Raw genomic sequence first — 16,551 nt, 5'->3', positions numbered from 1 at the left:
GAGGACCCACCAATAAATCCTCAAAAAACAAAGTAATTTTCTTTGATCCACTGGCTTTTTGAAGTTGGGATTGAACTGCAAATTTAATCATTATTAAAACATACTGCTGGGATTTCACGTGTTGATGATTGTTTTGTGGGAGTGATGACCGGCGAGCTCAAGGCTGCTTGTAGGGCTGCTTAGAGCGGTCAACCCAAAAATCTGTCTCCAGAAACAGCAAGGAGACAGGAGAACGTCTCACTTCTCTGGGACTTCATGGCTCCTTTCTTTTCTGTCTTTTTAGAAAATTTCTCAGATATGCAAAGGAGCACTCCTTTTGTTGGTTTTCTGTAACCTCTCCCTGAGTGAGATATGTTAATTATGAAGGATAGAAGGCATTCTAACAAAACTACAAACTGCAAAAAAACTACAAAAATACAAAGAGTATTCCTTTTGTTTGTTTTTGTTGGGTTTTGTTGTTGTTTTGGTTTTTGTCTCATTGACCAAGAATCTTTCTCCTTGGAGATGAAATCAGATCTTGGATTGAGTGTGACGTTACCTGGAGCTCTTCAGTAATGGGTTTTAAAATGTGGTTTTCTTCAGTTTTTTTCCTTGAATGCCTCTGTGTTCTAGGAAATCTTGAGTTAGGCAAGTGAGTTGATCAAAAACAGAAAGCGTATGATTGGGCACAGAACCCCTCCTGTATGTGTTAGATCAGTCATCCCCTGCAATTACCTAGCTTGGGGGGAAGAGTGACTCTTCTACCCAAAAATGTCAGATGAAACTATTGTTGAACAGATCTAGTAAGGCTGTTGCAGAGTGTGAAACTAGGGAATGAAAGTCTGACCACACCTATCCTGTAGTGTATCGTGATTTCTCAGGAAGAGAAGGGCCATGAGATGGCAGTAGGCCTAATATTCTTCAACAGGCATTGGCATTAATATGGAGATTCACGCTCCATGGCTCAGTGTTGTTTTAGAAGCTCTTCTAGTTATAAGAACCTGCCAGTATTTTACTAAAAGATGCTATAAACTTATAGTCTCCTGTGAGCCCGAAAGCAGATTGGTTACCTCATGAATTCCAGCTTGATTTGGTGATGTGAATGCTGTCTGCATTCCCAAAAGATGCATCCTAGCGAAATTTCAGGTCCTAAAAGGAAATGTGCATTCATTGCTGTGGTCCCTTCCAGAAAGTTCCATAGATCATGATTAGTCATAGTGTGGTAAAGGATTTTTTTTTTTTCTCGAGTCAGATTAAACACCATGTCCTGAAAGATCGCTCCAAAATTATAGTTTATTGAAGAACATGCGTGTATCAGATATGGGGCAGTAAGGGTAAAAGATAATTAAGACTGAGCAAAGAGCACAGGGAATCTTCACAGCAGGAATCCATTTTTTAAAGTGTGTTCTGGGACTCAGAGCCTTTGGGCGTCCTCTTTTGAATCCTAGTTGCTTCTGTTCTGCCAAAACTTGCCCCTTATTTAGCTGAAGGAGAGTATGTGAGGATATCTTCCTATATGAGATTCCTTCCACCCTGGAACTGTTGGGAGTTGCAGGCCGGTAGAGGGAAAGGATATGTAGAGATCAAACTACGCTATTTGGCGAAAGGATCACAAACAGCACTAGAATGAAAGCCTTCAGAAAGTTTTCCAGGGAAAAATTCTTGCCTTCCTATGACATTCAGGATACAGAATAGATGGAGTGACGTGACATGACATACCTTTTTCTTTGGATGGAGTGACATGACATACCTTTTTCTTTGGATGGAGTGACATGACATACCTTTTTTGAGTAGTCTCTCGACATAGAGTTTCCCAATTTGGGAGTGTAATTCAATATTTCTATACCTCTCCCAGAGCGAAGAGGCAAAGAAGAACACAAGGGCCTGCCTCATGCTGTTTTAATTTTACCCTATGTTGCTGAAGTAATTTTATGTTTGTAACCTGGACATTTGAAATGCCCCAAGATGTTTGCCTTTGAGGTTTCGAGTTGCTCTTACAAGTTCTCACTGATTCCAAGCAATACTCCAGCAGGGAACTGCCAGTGATTTAGTTGCAGAAGAAATGTTGTTTTCCAGTTCTTCTTAAATCGATTTTCCCAAATTAGAGTAACTTTCATAATACTAAGTTCATAACTGTATATAATAGTCTCTGTGTATGGTTCGTTGCCATATATTGATTGCCCTTGTTCCAAGTTATTTCTTAAGGAAGGCAGTTCTTAATCTGGGAGAAGGAGGATGATAAATATTTGTATGACGCTTCCATAAAAAGCGTAGCAAAAAACTTTGGAGGGAGAACTGTTAAAGGCGCTTCCTGCCGTAGACTTTTCAGACTGATGTGTAAAGCGCTGGTGCTTTTTCTAAATAGAGCAACTAATGCCAAATACATTGCTAGAATTCCATTTCTCATTCCCTGCAAATGAGGCAGGAAATGGAATTTTCAGAAAATAATTACGCTTAGTACTGTTAATTCCTCAATAGCAAAATAATAAGGAAAGAAAAGCCAGGTTAAATACCCTTAACCTTTCTTAAGTGGAATTATTAGACCAAAGTTACGCAGTTTTTCTACATCTGACAGTTCTGCACATTTGTCTGGCAAGGCAGGACTGTAAAATAATGTTCTTAGTTTAAGAATTTCTTCAACATGGATCCTCAAAAAAAAGTAAAAGTTGAAGCTCTGTGGCGAAAGCATTAATTTGTTAAATTCCAACTGATTTCATCTTCTGTGAAAATTTTCTCATTTGAAACCACTTTCATATTCTTATTTAATACCAGGTTTTGGTAGAAAAAGACTTTTTCTAGCTTCTATGTTACAAAGAAGGAGAGGAGGAGGAAAAGACTATGAAAATCAGAAATTTCTCATAATGTAGGCAACTTTTTTAAATTTGTGGATGCTTTTATGCCCGTGGAGGTATACAATTCCTTAGGAAAAAACGTTCTTCCCCCCCCCAGCCCCCATACACCCGTTTCATTCATTCTACAGGTACTAACTTTTCAGTTGGCAGGCTGACTCCTTAGTTTTTCAGGCAGCGAGGAGGCAGAAAGAAGTAAAACATATCACATATCATCCCACATATCATCCTTTTTTATTGTTAGTAGAGGAAAAGGTGCTGTACACTTTTATCTCCCCCCCCCCCCCCCTCGCTGTAACACTGGGAGGAAAAGTTCTCTATCAGCAATTTGGTGGCTAGAACAGCTTTATCTGAATGGTGCAAGTTGCTCATCTGGTGACAGTTTAAATGCTATAATTTCCTTGAAACTGTGTATGCATTACTGCATTTTATAGTGCAGCTGTGCAATGCAGGGCTAGTCTCCATGTAACACATACGTTGAACATTAACTAATATTTGGGTACAGAAGGTGGAGTGTGCTTGTTCTATTTGATGTGTGACAGTTGATAGATAAACATACTAGTAGTTTATGGCATAAAGCAAGCACCAGGAATTGAATGGTCATAGGGCAATGGATGAGTATTTTCCTAGTTTAGTGAATTCCTCATGTCTTGCCAATTCTTTTTTTATTGCTTTGGAGGGTTTTCTTCTCTCCCATTTGAGCAGAGTCTGTTTTAATTCTGCTGTGCTTTGATTTCAAATCTTTTAGCAAGTGCTGCATTTCCTAAATACCAAAGAAATACATTTTAGATGCTTTCTTAGCAAAGCTCTGTTTTGGTTTGTAGCAATTATTGTACCTATAAAACAATGACATAAATTCTGTAGTGTACTGCTTCTTAATAATATACTGCTTTAAGAAGCTATCAGCTTTTCAGCTACTTTCAGTAGCTTCTTGAACATTCATTAAGAATCTCTATTATTCACCTTTTGCCTAGAAAATAATAAAGCAGCATCTTAGGATGATAACTTAAAGCTTATGTTAAGTTTTTATGCAACCTATTTTAACAGAAATCATAATGCTGTTCTTGGAATTTGAGAAAATTCCATTTCTATGCTTCTGCATTGTTAGTCAAATAAGTTGCAACTTAAAATTAAATACCTACGCCTAAGCTTGCTTGACCTTCTCATCAGAAAAATGGAGAGAGATTAAACTCTCCATCCTTCCTTTGACTGGAGAAGTCAGATTTTACACAGTGGGACAGCTTGGAATCCTGGACAGGAGTTCTTCACAGTATGGTTAATGCTGCTGTTGTGTGGAAGGCCAGATTAAAAGACCTGAAAGCCATATAGCCTTCATTCTGTTGAAATCCATGAGTTCTGCTAGGATTTGGAATAAAGTGGAATGCCTGATGTATTAGAGTCTTCAAAAGCTAAAATTAAAAAAAGCTCAGAGTGGCATGGGGGAGAGCTGATGGAGAATTGATTTCAGAGCTGTGTACTGTACTTTCCTGTATAAAGCTGTAGCTTTTATTGAGATTTATGTTTTTCTGGTTTATTATTACCGAAGGATTTTCTTTTTCCCCACAAATTGGTTCCTTTCCTGAGTAAGACAACAGAATTTGTGTGGAAAAACTGGGTTGTTACTCTCTCTTTCTCCTAACCACCCATATCCGCCCAGCTTTGGTTCTTGTAATGTTTGAAGCTGAAGCACTGGAGACTTAAATTCTTGAGTTAACCTCTGAACAAGTGCAGACAAGTACAGGCTAGCTTTGAGGTGCGCTAACTTTCCTGTTACTGCCCACAGCCTTGGTCGAGGTTAGTTGTATTTCCATGCCCATGTGTTCCAGTTGGCATGCCAAAATGGAGCAAAGAAAGCTACAAATCTTATTTAAAGACTGCAAATGCAGTTGCAATTAGTAACGTTATTGAAAGTCTTATCAAATCCCATTAATTTTCTTCCCAGAGCTCTTTAGTTATTCAAGTTGTCCAGAATTTATTTTGCTACTTGAATAGTGGTGTGGCACTGTATGATTGCAGTTGGCATCTGGTAACGCAGCGGCTTTCAGACAATATATCAAGCAGGCATTTACTGGAGAATTTGCGAATTTGGCTTCTTGGGCTTTAAAATGCTGTTTCTGTGACTTAGGATACTTGCAGGGTAATAGTGTTTCCTTTCTCTCCTTTATTTTGAGTTGCAGTGAACTTTGAAAATTTGTGTGTGTGTGTGTTTGTTTTTTTTTTTTTTTTTAAAGAGCAAAATCCAGTGCTACTGGAATAGCTGCAGACTGGAACATGTCAGTTGCATGTTTTTGGAAGAAAATAAAAGTGTTAGCATAGTTCTTCAATGTCTAAGCAGTATATCTATTCATACTATTTTTAGTTGTGCAACTTCTCTCTCCCTATGTAAACTTAAAAAAACAAACAAAAAAAACAAAACCACTTTTTTGTTACAGAAAAATGCGAAGGGACAGGAGTTGTTTGACCAGATTGTGTATCATTTGGACCTTGTGGAAACTGATTACTTTGGCCTACAATTCATGGATGCTTCCCAGGTTACAGTAAGTATAACTTCAGTTATTTTTATGTTCTGTAGTAGTGTTGCCTGTTATAAATGTTTTGCCAGTGCAAGTCCGTGGAGAAATGTTGATAATAAGGGGATACCACTGAAACACGTGATGTGGTGTTTTGTTGTTGAAAATAAAGCTGGATCCTCAGAATGAGGCATGTGTCTTTTTATGCGGTATGCACATGACTTGATCGCACTTCAGTCTGGAGAAGCAGTGGTTGTGGGCAAAGGAAAATGTGCTTTATGTTTAATAGGCTCATGATATTAAAAATGAGTTGAATCGCTTACAAGAAAGGGCTTTTTACAACTGCTATCTGTGCTGTTCTGTGAACAGATTATGTTGCTTTGTAGACTTAGTTTTATTTACAATAAGCAAGAGAGGAAATTTTACCCCCTCTCTACTACCCAATGACCTCTAGCACCTGCAGTTAAAATAAAGTACACTATTTGCAGATGTAGGGAGACATTAATGAGTTTGGGTTAAAAGGCTGCAACCTTGTTAAACTGTATACATATTTAATTTTTTTCTTTGTTCACCTTATGGGCTGAAGTTTTGGTATGACTGTGCAACCTGGGTTACGGATGAGAACACAAAGACTCAGAAAATAAGTGATTGCTTTTAGCCTATCTGGGCAGCATGTACACATTTTTTCATAAAGCGAGAGAAAGAAGATATATTAGGTGCCATTAGGGTAAGATTATGGGGTAATGGAAATATTGACATCTTGTGACAAGTAGATTCTGTCTTCACGGTCTCGGAATTCTCAGCTTCGTTACCTAACAAGCCCACAGTGTGATAGTGCGGGTCAGTGTGATTAGATCTGATCAGTGTCTTACCAGCTGAACCACTTCAAAAACTTTCAGTGGCAAATAGCACACCTGTCCAGATACCATAAGCACTTGTTACTGAAAAAGGAATCTGTGGTTTTTAGGAGAGAACTAATTTTAAAAAGAAGAGAAAGCTGATATGCATCACTTATCCTAATGTCCTAGTTCCTTTAATTGCCTATATTGATCACTGGAAAATGATATTTGGAAAAAATCTGTTCATACTGTTTTTTAATATACAATTTTATCAGGAACACAGATACTAAAGCCATTATGTAAATGAATATTCTCTCTGATGGAGCTGATTGTTAGGTTATTGCTAATAGAGAGTGCCTGCTCATTATAGAAAAAATTAGTGGCATTCTTAACTGATTGATCCCCAAATCACTTTATGGGGAACTGGTTACCTCAGAATAGTTACCGAACAAGTTCTAATTCTTAGAAGAAGGAGAGGAGAAAGGGAGAGCTCAACGTCCTTCCGAGTGAGAAAGGGGACAGATAAGAACCAAAAGACCTGGCTGAGGAGGTGGCGAAAGCTTGTTCTGTTGAATATTTGCAGAACTGAAATGTCTTGTGAGTGGTAGGAAAGATGAAGCAGAGATGTGAGAAAGTATGTTTTCCAAAGATGACTCTATCCCTGATGTTCAGGGCAAAATGTGCCTATCTGTGCAAGAGTTTTTAGAAGTAGTTTTGTCTGTGTACTGCTACTTTATAGTGGAAAAAAGGTAAATCATGGCAGCGAGAGTTAGAGGGATAGGACTATGAAGCAGCTGCTGGAAGGCCTGAAAAAGCCAACACTGGTTACAGGACTTTGGTAGTGGGTTTATGGGTTCCTGGATCAAGAGGAGAGTGAAGTGCAGAGTTCTTCCCCTCCAATGGAGTGCAAGGCCTGTGTTTCCTTGTCTAGCTGAAGCTGGGCAGAGAATAGAGCTTAGAGGGATTCAAGGCCTATTTTCAAGCCAGCGTCCTAGGGGCCTGGTTTGTAAACACGTTGCTACATAAATTCATGAACAATTTTTCTTTTTTATCATATGATGCCATCCTTTTGCTTCTTTAGGTGGGCTGTTACTTCATTCCAGACCTTCCAAGATGCCTGTTTTGTTTGTTGACGTCATATAAATGTTATTCTGTGTGATTGACTCTATAGTTCTCTAATCAAAGCAAAACAAAGTGTAGGAAAGGCTGCAGTGGGTGAGAGCAAAGGTTCATTTAGCACAGTATCCTTTCATAGTGGCTCAAAGTATGGAAGAATTTAAGAACAAGAGCGAATGGTGATAATTTGCTCTGGCAATTCAAAGTCCAGGGACTTTCTGAGCCAAAGGTGATGCCTTTTTATGTTAAATTCAGAAAGTGTTATTAATGTTCCATGAACTTTTTCTATCTTACCTTGACCTTGCACAAGCTTTTAGTCTCCTCGACACCCTGTGCAAGCAGTTCCATACTTTTAACTACAGGTTATGTAGAAAAACTGCCTCCTTTAGTCCGGTTTGCACTTGTGACCTGCTTATTTCATTTGCATAGCAATTAATGCATCACCTCCATGTGCCTCTGCTTAGTGCCGAGCCCAGCCACCCAGTGGCAATTGCAGAGCCGGGAGATTAAAGTTGTGTAAACTCCCTGAGGCTATAAGCCTTTGTCTTTATTATGTATTGTTGAGCGCCAAACATCTTTAAGTCACCATTATAAATAAGAAAGCACAGAATAGTCTTTGAATAGTGGAGATTGCTTCTGTGCTCCGAGGCCAACAGCTTTTGAGTGCAGTGTGTTTTCTACGATCCTGGGACTTTGCCAAAAAGTGAGGAAACCAATGTTGATGGCTGTGATTTAGAAAATAAGTTGTTATTGAGCATATTTGCTTTGAAAGAAAAAAAAACCCACTTGTTTCTTATTTTTAATGCAAAAAGTCTTTAGTGCAATCCAAAATTATACAAAATTGAGAGGTAAAATGTCAACAGTTAGAGGGAGAATACTGTAAAGCCTATTCAGTGAACTTTGCCTCAGTTTGTAGCTAGTGCTGTTTGAAGATATCCATGAATGGAAAGTTGTTGCAGAGAATCATCTATTCTAAGGAGCTTGCTTATTTATCAGCTTATCAGTTTAGTCTGAAGCAAAGCTTTTTGTACTGTCACATTTAAGTTATCTGGTATTAACTCCAGAACTAGAAATATTTGGGGGGAGAGGGATTGATAAATGTTGTTAGTATGTGGAAGAATTTGATGAAATAGAAAGCCTCTTTATTCATAAGTGAGAAAACTTAAAAGACAACACAGATATAATGCCTGCTGATGTCGAACACTTCTGACTGATTAAAACCTATAGGTTATAGTGAGGAATAAAACTACATCTTATTCTAGTTGCATTATAGTAGCTTTGGACCAAATCTGTTTCCTACTGAACTCAGTAACAGAACGCCTGAGGTTTGGTCCTCTGCAACTATTCTAGTTGTGATCAGAAAGGAATTACTTGCTGCGTCTCAGGTCCTCGAGGACAGTTCTGGTATATAAGTTTGATAATATTCTAAAGACCTTCGAATGTTTCTGTCGTTTTGTAATAAGAACCTTGCTACGCTTTTCTGTTGCTCGTTCACGGAAGGAAGTGGAATGGGAGTTGGAAGAAATCATGATTATGTACAGGTTCCCCTTTGCCCTGTTCTTGTTCAGCTCATGTTACATCATTTATACAGGGAAACAGTGCTTGAGATGATTAATCAAGAGTTTTACTCGTACATAGGAAGTCTTTCCAGTGGTTTAGAGGAAACGTAAAGCTTATTGAGCTTTTGATTGCTTTTACTGCGGTGCGTGTATGCTAAAGCAGAGCAGGAAGCCCTACAAGCTTTAGACGAGACTGGAAATAGCAGTAGTAAAATCTTATGAGGCCCTTACTACAGTACTTGGATTGCCATGAGAAAGTCATTTATTGATCTCTGCAGAAGCTGGACATGTGAAACGTATATTCCATGGGTTTTGGAGTACTCGACACTTATTTCAATCTGCTGGTGGCTAATGTTTACTCATTTTCTGTTCAGGCTTTTCATTTCTCTGTCTTTTATTCTAGATTAGCGCATGAATAAAAGCGTCTGTGTGGTTTTCAGCTCTTTATGAGCTGCAGCTATCCTGGTGTTCTCTCAGGATAAAGATGCCTCAATTTCTAAAGTTGAATTCCTTGTCTGCATTGTCTGTTGTGTGATAGCAACACATGGATGCCTTGTCAATCTCCTCCTTCTTTCTGGAATTCCAAGCGGAAGGGTTGCCATTATTAATTAGCCTGGAATTTGCTTCCGTTTCCCTCAATTTTGTTTCTGATGACGAGCAGTTACAGGCTAACTGAAAAGGAAGAAGCATCATGGGAATGCACTGGATTTACTGTGTATGTGCAGCAAGACTTTTGTGCAGGGACAGTCCTTGCCTTCTGCAGGTGCCTATGGCTACAATAGGGGACAGGTTTCCCCAGGGAGAAGACAGCCAGGAGTGTCCTGCAGTGGTTTGTTTTCCGTCTAAATTTTTTCTTACTGTTGATCAATTCCTGAATTGGTTTTTGATTCATTTGCTGTGAAAGGTGAGAAGGCAGTGGAAGGAGGAGATGGAGAAGCATGTGCAGAAACTGAAACAGGCTCTGAGGAAAGCAGTGTTCCAAGTATGTGAACAGAAGGAAAAGGAAGGGGCAAGAACTAGATAGCAAAATCACCACTTCGTAGCAAATGCACCACTCTGCATAGCACAGCTATGACCTGCTCTGCTGGTCCTCTGACCAGCAACAATCTGCCAGGAGCCACTAACCCAGACAGTGAGATCCTCATCTGTACGGAAGGTGCCCTTAACTGAGACAGAGCCTGCTTGCCGCTAGGTGTTCCTGTGAGAGTCAGGACCATGTACGCCTCAGTTTTTCAGCCCTGCAGTATGAAAGTAGAGGGTAAAGCAAGCTGGATAACAAAGAATAATACCTGAATGCCTTTATCTTCTCTGCACATTATGAACTGGACTCTTAGATGTTTCAGCAGGTATTGGGTCAGGGCCTTGGAGAGACTGGGTGCACCATGGCTGCTTCTGCTGTAGAGGGTGAAACTCCCCTCCTCTTCCTACGTTGTGCCACAGGCTGATAGGCTTTCAGATCACAATAAATTACTAATAGTCACACAGCTAGACAAGCAAGTGAAGTCCCTTGGAGATGGCTCATTATTTTCCTGTGTGCATGTTCAGTAACATATCTCAATTTTAAGAAATTTTTATTCAAAACGAGTTTTTTCAAGTGCTTGCTTTTGTACTGCACTTAAGCGTTTGAGGGTTGTAGAAAAGCTAGCAACTGAAGCCGATCAATAAGTCAGGTAGTGTGATATCTAGGAGTTTTCCCTTATGTACTGCTTAATACTATAACTATGAGTGCTTGTTAGGCAGAGCAGATTAGGGAGAAGCCTTTTTGTTCTTTACATTGAATGTTAGGAGAAATGGAGACTAGTAAATATTTTGATAATGTGGAAGGCTTCCTTTTCTACATCTGCCAGAAATGTCCCATTTCCCCTTGAATAAGCCATCAAATTCATCTGTGGCTCTTTTCCATTTATTTATAGGGAAGTAAGTAATCTGCTTTTGTTCTCCCTGAATCTCCCTTGTTCACCTGGGTTAGGACCTCTTTGGGAGCGTGGTCCTTGCAGACACTGTCTGTGGAATGTGGCCCGGGGGAACAAATACCAGTCACAGCTGGAGAGCCCCAAGAGCTGTCCAGGTGACAATCTGCTGTCCTGCTTGGGGCTTCACCTACTGATTGTGCAGCTACTGAACTGGCATACCACCGGCACTAAGGCAACTTGGCTGGCTTCATGGAGCTGCTGAACATCAAATGAATAGCTACTTTTTGCTGCATCTGTGCAGGCCAGATCTGAGCTTGCAAACACTTTTGAGAGACTCCAAAACACTTGAGAGTTCCCAAAGCAGCTCCAGTCTGTAGTCTTCCAGTAGTTCCTGCTGTTTGCCCCAGGGGCTGGGGGCCATGTACCTAGCAGAGACTGCAGGCGCAGCCTTACGGCTTCTGAGGGCGAGCGGTTGTGACCACTCTCCCATCAGTGGTGCTTCTTCATCTCACTTCAGGGGTGCAGAAGTCAAGTCTCCAGTCTGTCCAGTATAGCAAACATAGTTTGTGGTGTTATCTTTTAACACTGTGTATGGTTTGAGTTGTGGAAGTGTTTTCCGCAGTCATTTTTCATTCACCCCTTTAATTAGGCCTATTGCCTGTTGGATACAAAGAAGCCTCTGAGCATAGACTTCAAAATTAAAGGGGTCTTTCAGGGGTCTTTTTTCTTCTCTTCTCTCTCTCTCTCTCTTTTTTTTTTTTTTTTTTTTTTTTTTGCTGGAAAGGGTCTAGAGTAGAATCAGCTTTCTTCATCTGTATATTCTAATGACAGTCATGCTAAACAGAACTAGCTGAAGTATAGATTTGGGGGAGGGATGTTCCCCCCCTTTCTGGGATGCCAAGTTTCATGGAGAAAGGGAGTAATCTTGCCTGCACTATTCTCCTGTGATGATGGATACCTGCGTTAATGTTCAACGTTCGGTTCTGCTTCTGGGCAGGATTCCATTTTGTCTTCTGTCACCTCAGGTCTGTTGAGCACAATCCTACTTGGGCTGAAGCAGGTTATCCTATGTATATGAATTAGGATAGGATAATGGTCTTGAAAGGATGTTCATATGGCTCTCCATTATTCATGGATGGTTTATCTGGACTGCAGATAAACAGTGTCACATATCATGATGCTTCTGAGATGACTCAGTGCAGACTCAGCCCGAGACAGGCTTTCATGAACGCCACTGCTTGGTTACGTTGCTTTCTGCTATGCTGCTTTGTGTCCAGAAATAATATTGTGGTTGGGATTTTTCTTCCCGTTCTATCCCAGTCTTACTATTCCTGGTGATAACTGAAGAGTCACTGTGACAGGATTTGAAATACATGTGTGATTGATTTTATGTGTAGCGTCTGAGAAAACCATTTAAAAAATTACCTTTAAATAATCCTCATGCGGCATGACCCTAGATGTGTTTTTTAGAGTATGAAATTGGCATGTGCAAGACCTTCGTAGCAACCTTCTGCTTGTTAGAGGTTTACAGTTTTGTTTTTTTTTTTTTTTTGATTAAAAGCTAGCTGTTAGTATAACTGGCAATTACTTCGGAATAAGTTTGGAATAATTCTTCTGAAAATAAGAAAGTTGTTCTGCGAAATCTAGCTGATGAAAGAGCAGATGGGAAGGAGTTTGTGAAGATAAATTTTCCTGTTGTTTTGGATGATGGGAGGCATATTTTTCATCTGGCCAGAACTAGGTTATGTTAAAAGTCCTTTCAGGCTTGCTGTCATATGAAGTCCAGCTGAAATCATATGCCAGAGATCTGTTTGAAAGAAATATTTTTGAATTAGGCAAAACTGAGTTGTAGTTGCAAATAGAGGGATACCAAAATATTCTAATTCTTCAAACCTAGACACTGTTTCTAAGCACAAGTAGGGGATAAATGGAAAGCTGACTAGAATGCGTTCTGACAGCTGCATTACCAAAGAACACCTTCAGCAAGCACACCCAAGATCCAGAGGTGATCTGCTGCTCTCAGACCCTGACCAAAGCCTCGAGGTGCCAGGTGTTGCTGCAAGTGTTGCGTTTTCACTTGCAGAGCTTGGATTCAGGGAAATTCCAGTGAACATGGAGATGGAAGTGGCTGTTGAGCACATTTTGCTTAAAAGTCATGGACCAGCTTTTATTCTGCTAGGTATGGTAGAAAAATAGATCAGAGCCTGGGGATCATAGAACTGATGTCCACAAAAATAATGAATGAACCTATGTTTACTATGGCAATAATAAGCCAATACAATACGTGGCTATTTTTAAATGATACGTTTACTTCAGTGCATTCACAAAGGCACGCGAGGGTCAGTGGAGTGTGTCCGGTAAAGGTTAGGTGGATTCTTCACAAAAGCAATGGACGATGTTTACCACAGAAGTATATTGGACTGCAAGCCTGAGAGCAGATGTTTGTCTGAGACATTTGTTTGATTTTAAAGTTTATCCACAGGTTATTGCGGTGCCAGAAATAGCACTGGGAGGTAAGCTGTAGGCAATAGAAGGATTTATGGTGAGAAGTTAAAGCCCATTGAGGGCTTTGTGAACTTTAGGTATGGGTAAGTAGCAAGAGAAAAGACAATTAAAGTGCTAGGAAAAGTACTCCTTCCTGGTTTAAAATGCATCAAGTTACTAGTCTTGGCAAGAACTTGGGAAGGACAGGAGATAAAAATAGCTGAAGTGTTTGACATGAAATAGGGAACCTTATAGAAGAGTACCAGCTAGAGCTGAGAGAGCACCACGGTGAAGGTGAACAAAATGGGATCTTATCGTCTCCTGGTAACAGTGGCCCCGGTGTCTCTAGGGAGACATGGAGACCTGCGGAGATGGCACAGGACACCCAAGTGCCTAGCATTGCTAGTTCATACTAGCATGTGTGGAACACTCAGCAACTTTTCCTGTCCTAAAATAATATTTGTAGGATTCCTTGACTGCAAAAGAAACAAGAGCCAGTTAGAACGAGTTACTGGATTTAAGAGGTTGCTTATATTATGGTGGAATCTGGATGCTGAGTGTCAGACTTCTTGAGTGAAGGAGTCGATATTTTTTTTAAAAGTGCTTTGACAAGGCAAAAACTTTCAGGAGTTGCTCTGTGCTAGAGGCTGTGAAAAGAGGCTTCCCTAGTCATGTTATTTCATAGGTTTATTCAGAGAGTGTTTGTATACTAGAAATCATAGGAGTTGGTTTCATGAAGGTTCATGATGAAAAAGATGACATTACAAAATTTTATCTTGCAAATTATTCATTGCAACATGACAGTTGCATGTCTGACTTGCTCTTGCTTTCTCTGGTTTCCTGAAATGGCTGTTTTGCAGGCCTTGAGCATGACTCCTTTTTTTGTCATCCTGTGCCTTTTCTATTGCCAAGCAGGTTTCTTTTCCTTATTCCTTATTGCCTCTGCAAAAGCCTTGAGAAGAAGCTCTGCATCTGAACCTCGGTGCAGTGGGATTACAGAACAAGACTCCTGGAAGAGGGACCTAGCTCTTTCTCAGTTTTTTGTTCTCTACTTTAGTTACAAAATCTAGACATCTGTATTTCCCATGAGACAAGTATAATTGTTATGATTTTTTTTACATCCCTTTCTGACGGTTACATAGTACGCTACTCAACCTGGAATTGCAGACCCCTTAGGTACCATGGGCAATATCTAAGGACTTTATAATCATTGCAACACTTTTAGGAGTTTGCACAGTGAAAGACTGAATCACTGCCATAGTACTAGCTCTTTTCTTGCATCACAGGAATAGAAAACTGCTCTTTTTTTTTTCCCTGAAAAAAGCTGTGTTTAAATATTTTTCTTCACTTCAATCTATCATGTTATCAGTAGCAGCAGCTGCTACAGCATTTTTTAATTGGGAGGGAGGTTATCTTTCTTCGCGGTACTAACTGGATTTTCGTAGTATATTTAGGAATCCTGAACTCTAGAAACGTGACAGAAATTGTTTTCAGCCAGTGTGATCTTGCTTGACTGGTCTTCTGTTGGATCCTTACTAATTCTTCTCCCCTCACCCACTGTCATACCCCAGAAACTTACTTTCAGTGCAAGTACGGGCTTCTCCATAGAAAATATAAGCCCAGAGCAAAAATCTTGCATGCCTTTGTTGCCATTTATGAAATCATGCTTAACAAACCTGATAGCCTTCTATAATGGAATGACTGGCTGGGTAGATGAGGGGGGAGAGCAGTGGATGTTGTCTCCCTGGACTTCAGCAAGGCTTTGGACACTCTCTCCCATCACATCCTCACAGGTAAGCTCAGGAAGTGTGGGCTAGATGAGTGGACGGTGAGGTGGATGGAGAACTGGCGAAGCTCAAAGGGTTGGGATGACTGGTGAAAAGTCTAGTTGGAGGCCTGTAGCTAGTGGTGTCCCCCAGGGGTCAGTCCTGGGTCCAGTCTTGTTCAATGTAGTCATCAGTGACCTGGAGGAAGGGACAGAGTGCACCCTCAGCAAGTGTGCTGATGATACTAAACTGGGGGGAGCGGCTGACATACCAGAGGGCTGTGCTGCCATTCAGAGGGACCTGGAGAGGCTGGAGAGATGGATATCAAGAGGAACCTCGTGAAGTCTAGTCAAGGCAAGTGCAGGGTCCTGCACCTAGGGAGGCATCATCCCAGGCACCAGTACAGGTTGGGGGTTGAGCTGCTGGAAAGCAGCTCTGCAGAGAAGGACGTGGGAGTGCTGGTGGACAACAAGTTGACCACGAGCCAGCAGTGTGCCCTTGTGGCCAAGAAGGCCACTGGTCTCCTGGGGTGCATGAGGCAGAGTGTTGCCAGCAGGTGGAGGGAGGTGATCCTGCCCCTCTACTCGGCCCGGGGGAGGCCTCACCTGGAGTAGTGTGCCCAGTTCTGGGCTCCCCAGGACAAGAGAGGCATGGGGCTACTGGAGAGAGTCCAGCGAAGGGCTACAAAGAGGATGAGGGGACTGGAGCATCTCTCCTGTGAAGAAGGACTGCGAGAGCTGGGCCTGTTTAGCCTGGAGGAGGGAGGCTCAGCAGGGATCATATCAATGTTTATGGGTATCTGAAGGGAGATTGTCAGGGCCAGAATCTTTTCAGTGGTGCCCAGTGACAGCACAAGAAGCAACAGGCACAAACTGAAACACGAGTGTAAGGAAACATAAGGAAAAACTTCTTGACTGTGAGGGTGACAGAGTATTGGAACAGGTTGCCCAGAGAGGTAGTGGAGTCTCCTTCGCTGGAGATACTCAAAAGCTGTCTGGACACAATCCTGGGCAACATGCTTTAACTGACCCTGCTTGAGCAGGAGAATTGGACTAGATCTCCAGAGGTCCCTTCCAACCTCAACTGTTCTATGATTCTGTGATATTTCATTACCACTTAGCATCCACTTGCACAATGTACAAGCTAGAGAAAACTTTTATTCTTTCTCCTTAGTTGTTTAAGAAGGGAAGATATGGTATGTTGTGATCATAGAGTTTAGTCTTTCGCCACAGAGAAAGTCTTAATAATACCTAAAAAAAAAAACTTTAAACGTCTCATGCTGAATGGGCCCTTACTAAAGGGAAAACTTCAGTTAAATGCTTCAGTTCTGTTCAGCGCAATGGGAAATTGTAATACAACACAGTCCTCCTTCTGCTTGCAGCTTTTCTTTTGCTAATAGGAGCAGAGATGATACTGGCACTGAAACAGCACAGAAAACTCCAACTGTGCCTGCTTCCTTAAATAAGACTGAGCCTCTTGGCTTTATACTGCAAAAACAGAAAACCAACTTCTCATTTGTCTCAGCAGAGTTCACCC

The 16,551-nt window shown here is 40.9% G+C and overlaps 1 protein-coding gene across 5 annotated transcripts in view; it reads left to right on the top strand.

The window, feature by feature from the left end:
* Positions 1-16,551, top strand: part of EPB41L4B (erythrocyte membrane protein band 4.1 like 4B) — a 183,031-nt gene that overhangs the window by 49,993 nt on the left and 116,487 nt on the right. For all 5 annotated transcript variants that reach the window (XM_068936194.1, XM_068936193.1, XM_068936198.1 and 2 more), the window contains one exon: positions 5,261-5,365. In XM_068936194.1, the coding sequence (XP_068792295.1) occupies positions 5,261-5,365 (105 nt within the window). The remainder of the gene's footprint in view (positions 1-5,260; positions 5,366-16,551) is intronic.

Source organism: Struthio camelus, chromosome 2 (assembly GCF_040807025.1).
Source record: "Struthio camelus isolate bStrCam1 chromosome 2, bStrCam1.hap1, whole genome shotgun sequence".
NCBI lineage: Eukaryota > Metazoa > Chordata > Aves > Struthioniformes > Struthionidae > Struthio > Struthio camelus.
Note: the sequence above shows the minus strand (reverse complement) of the source record. Positions and strands in the feature narration are given on the sequence as shown.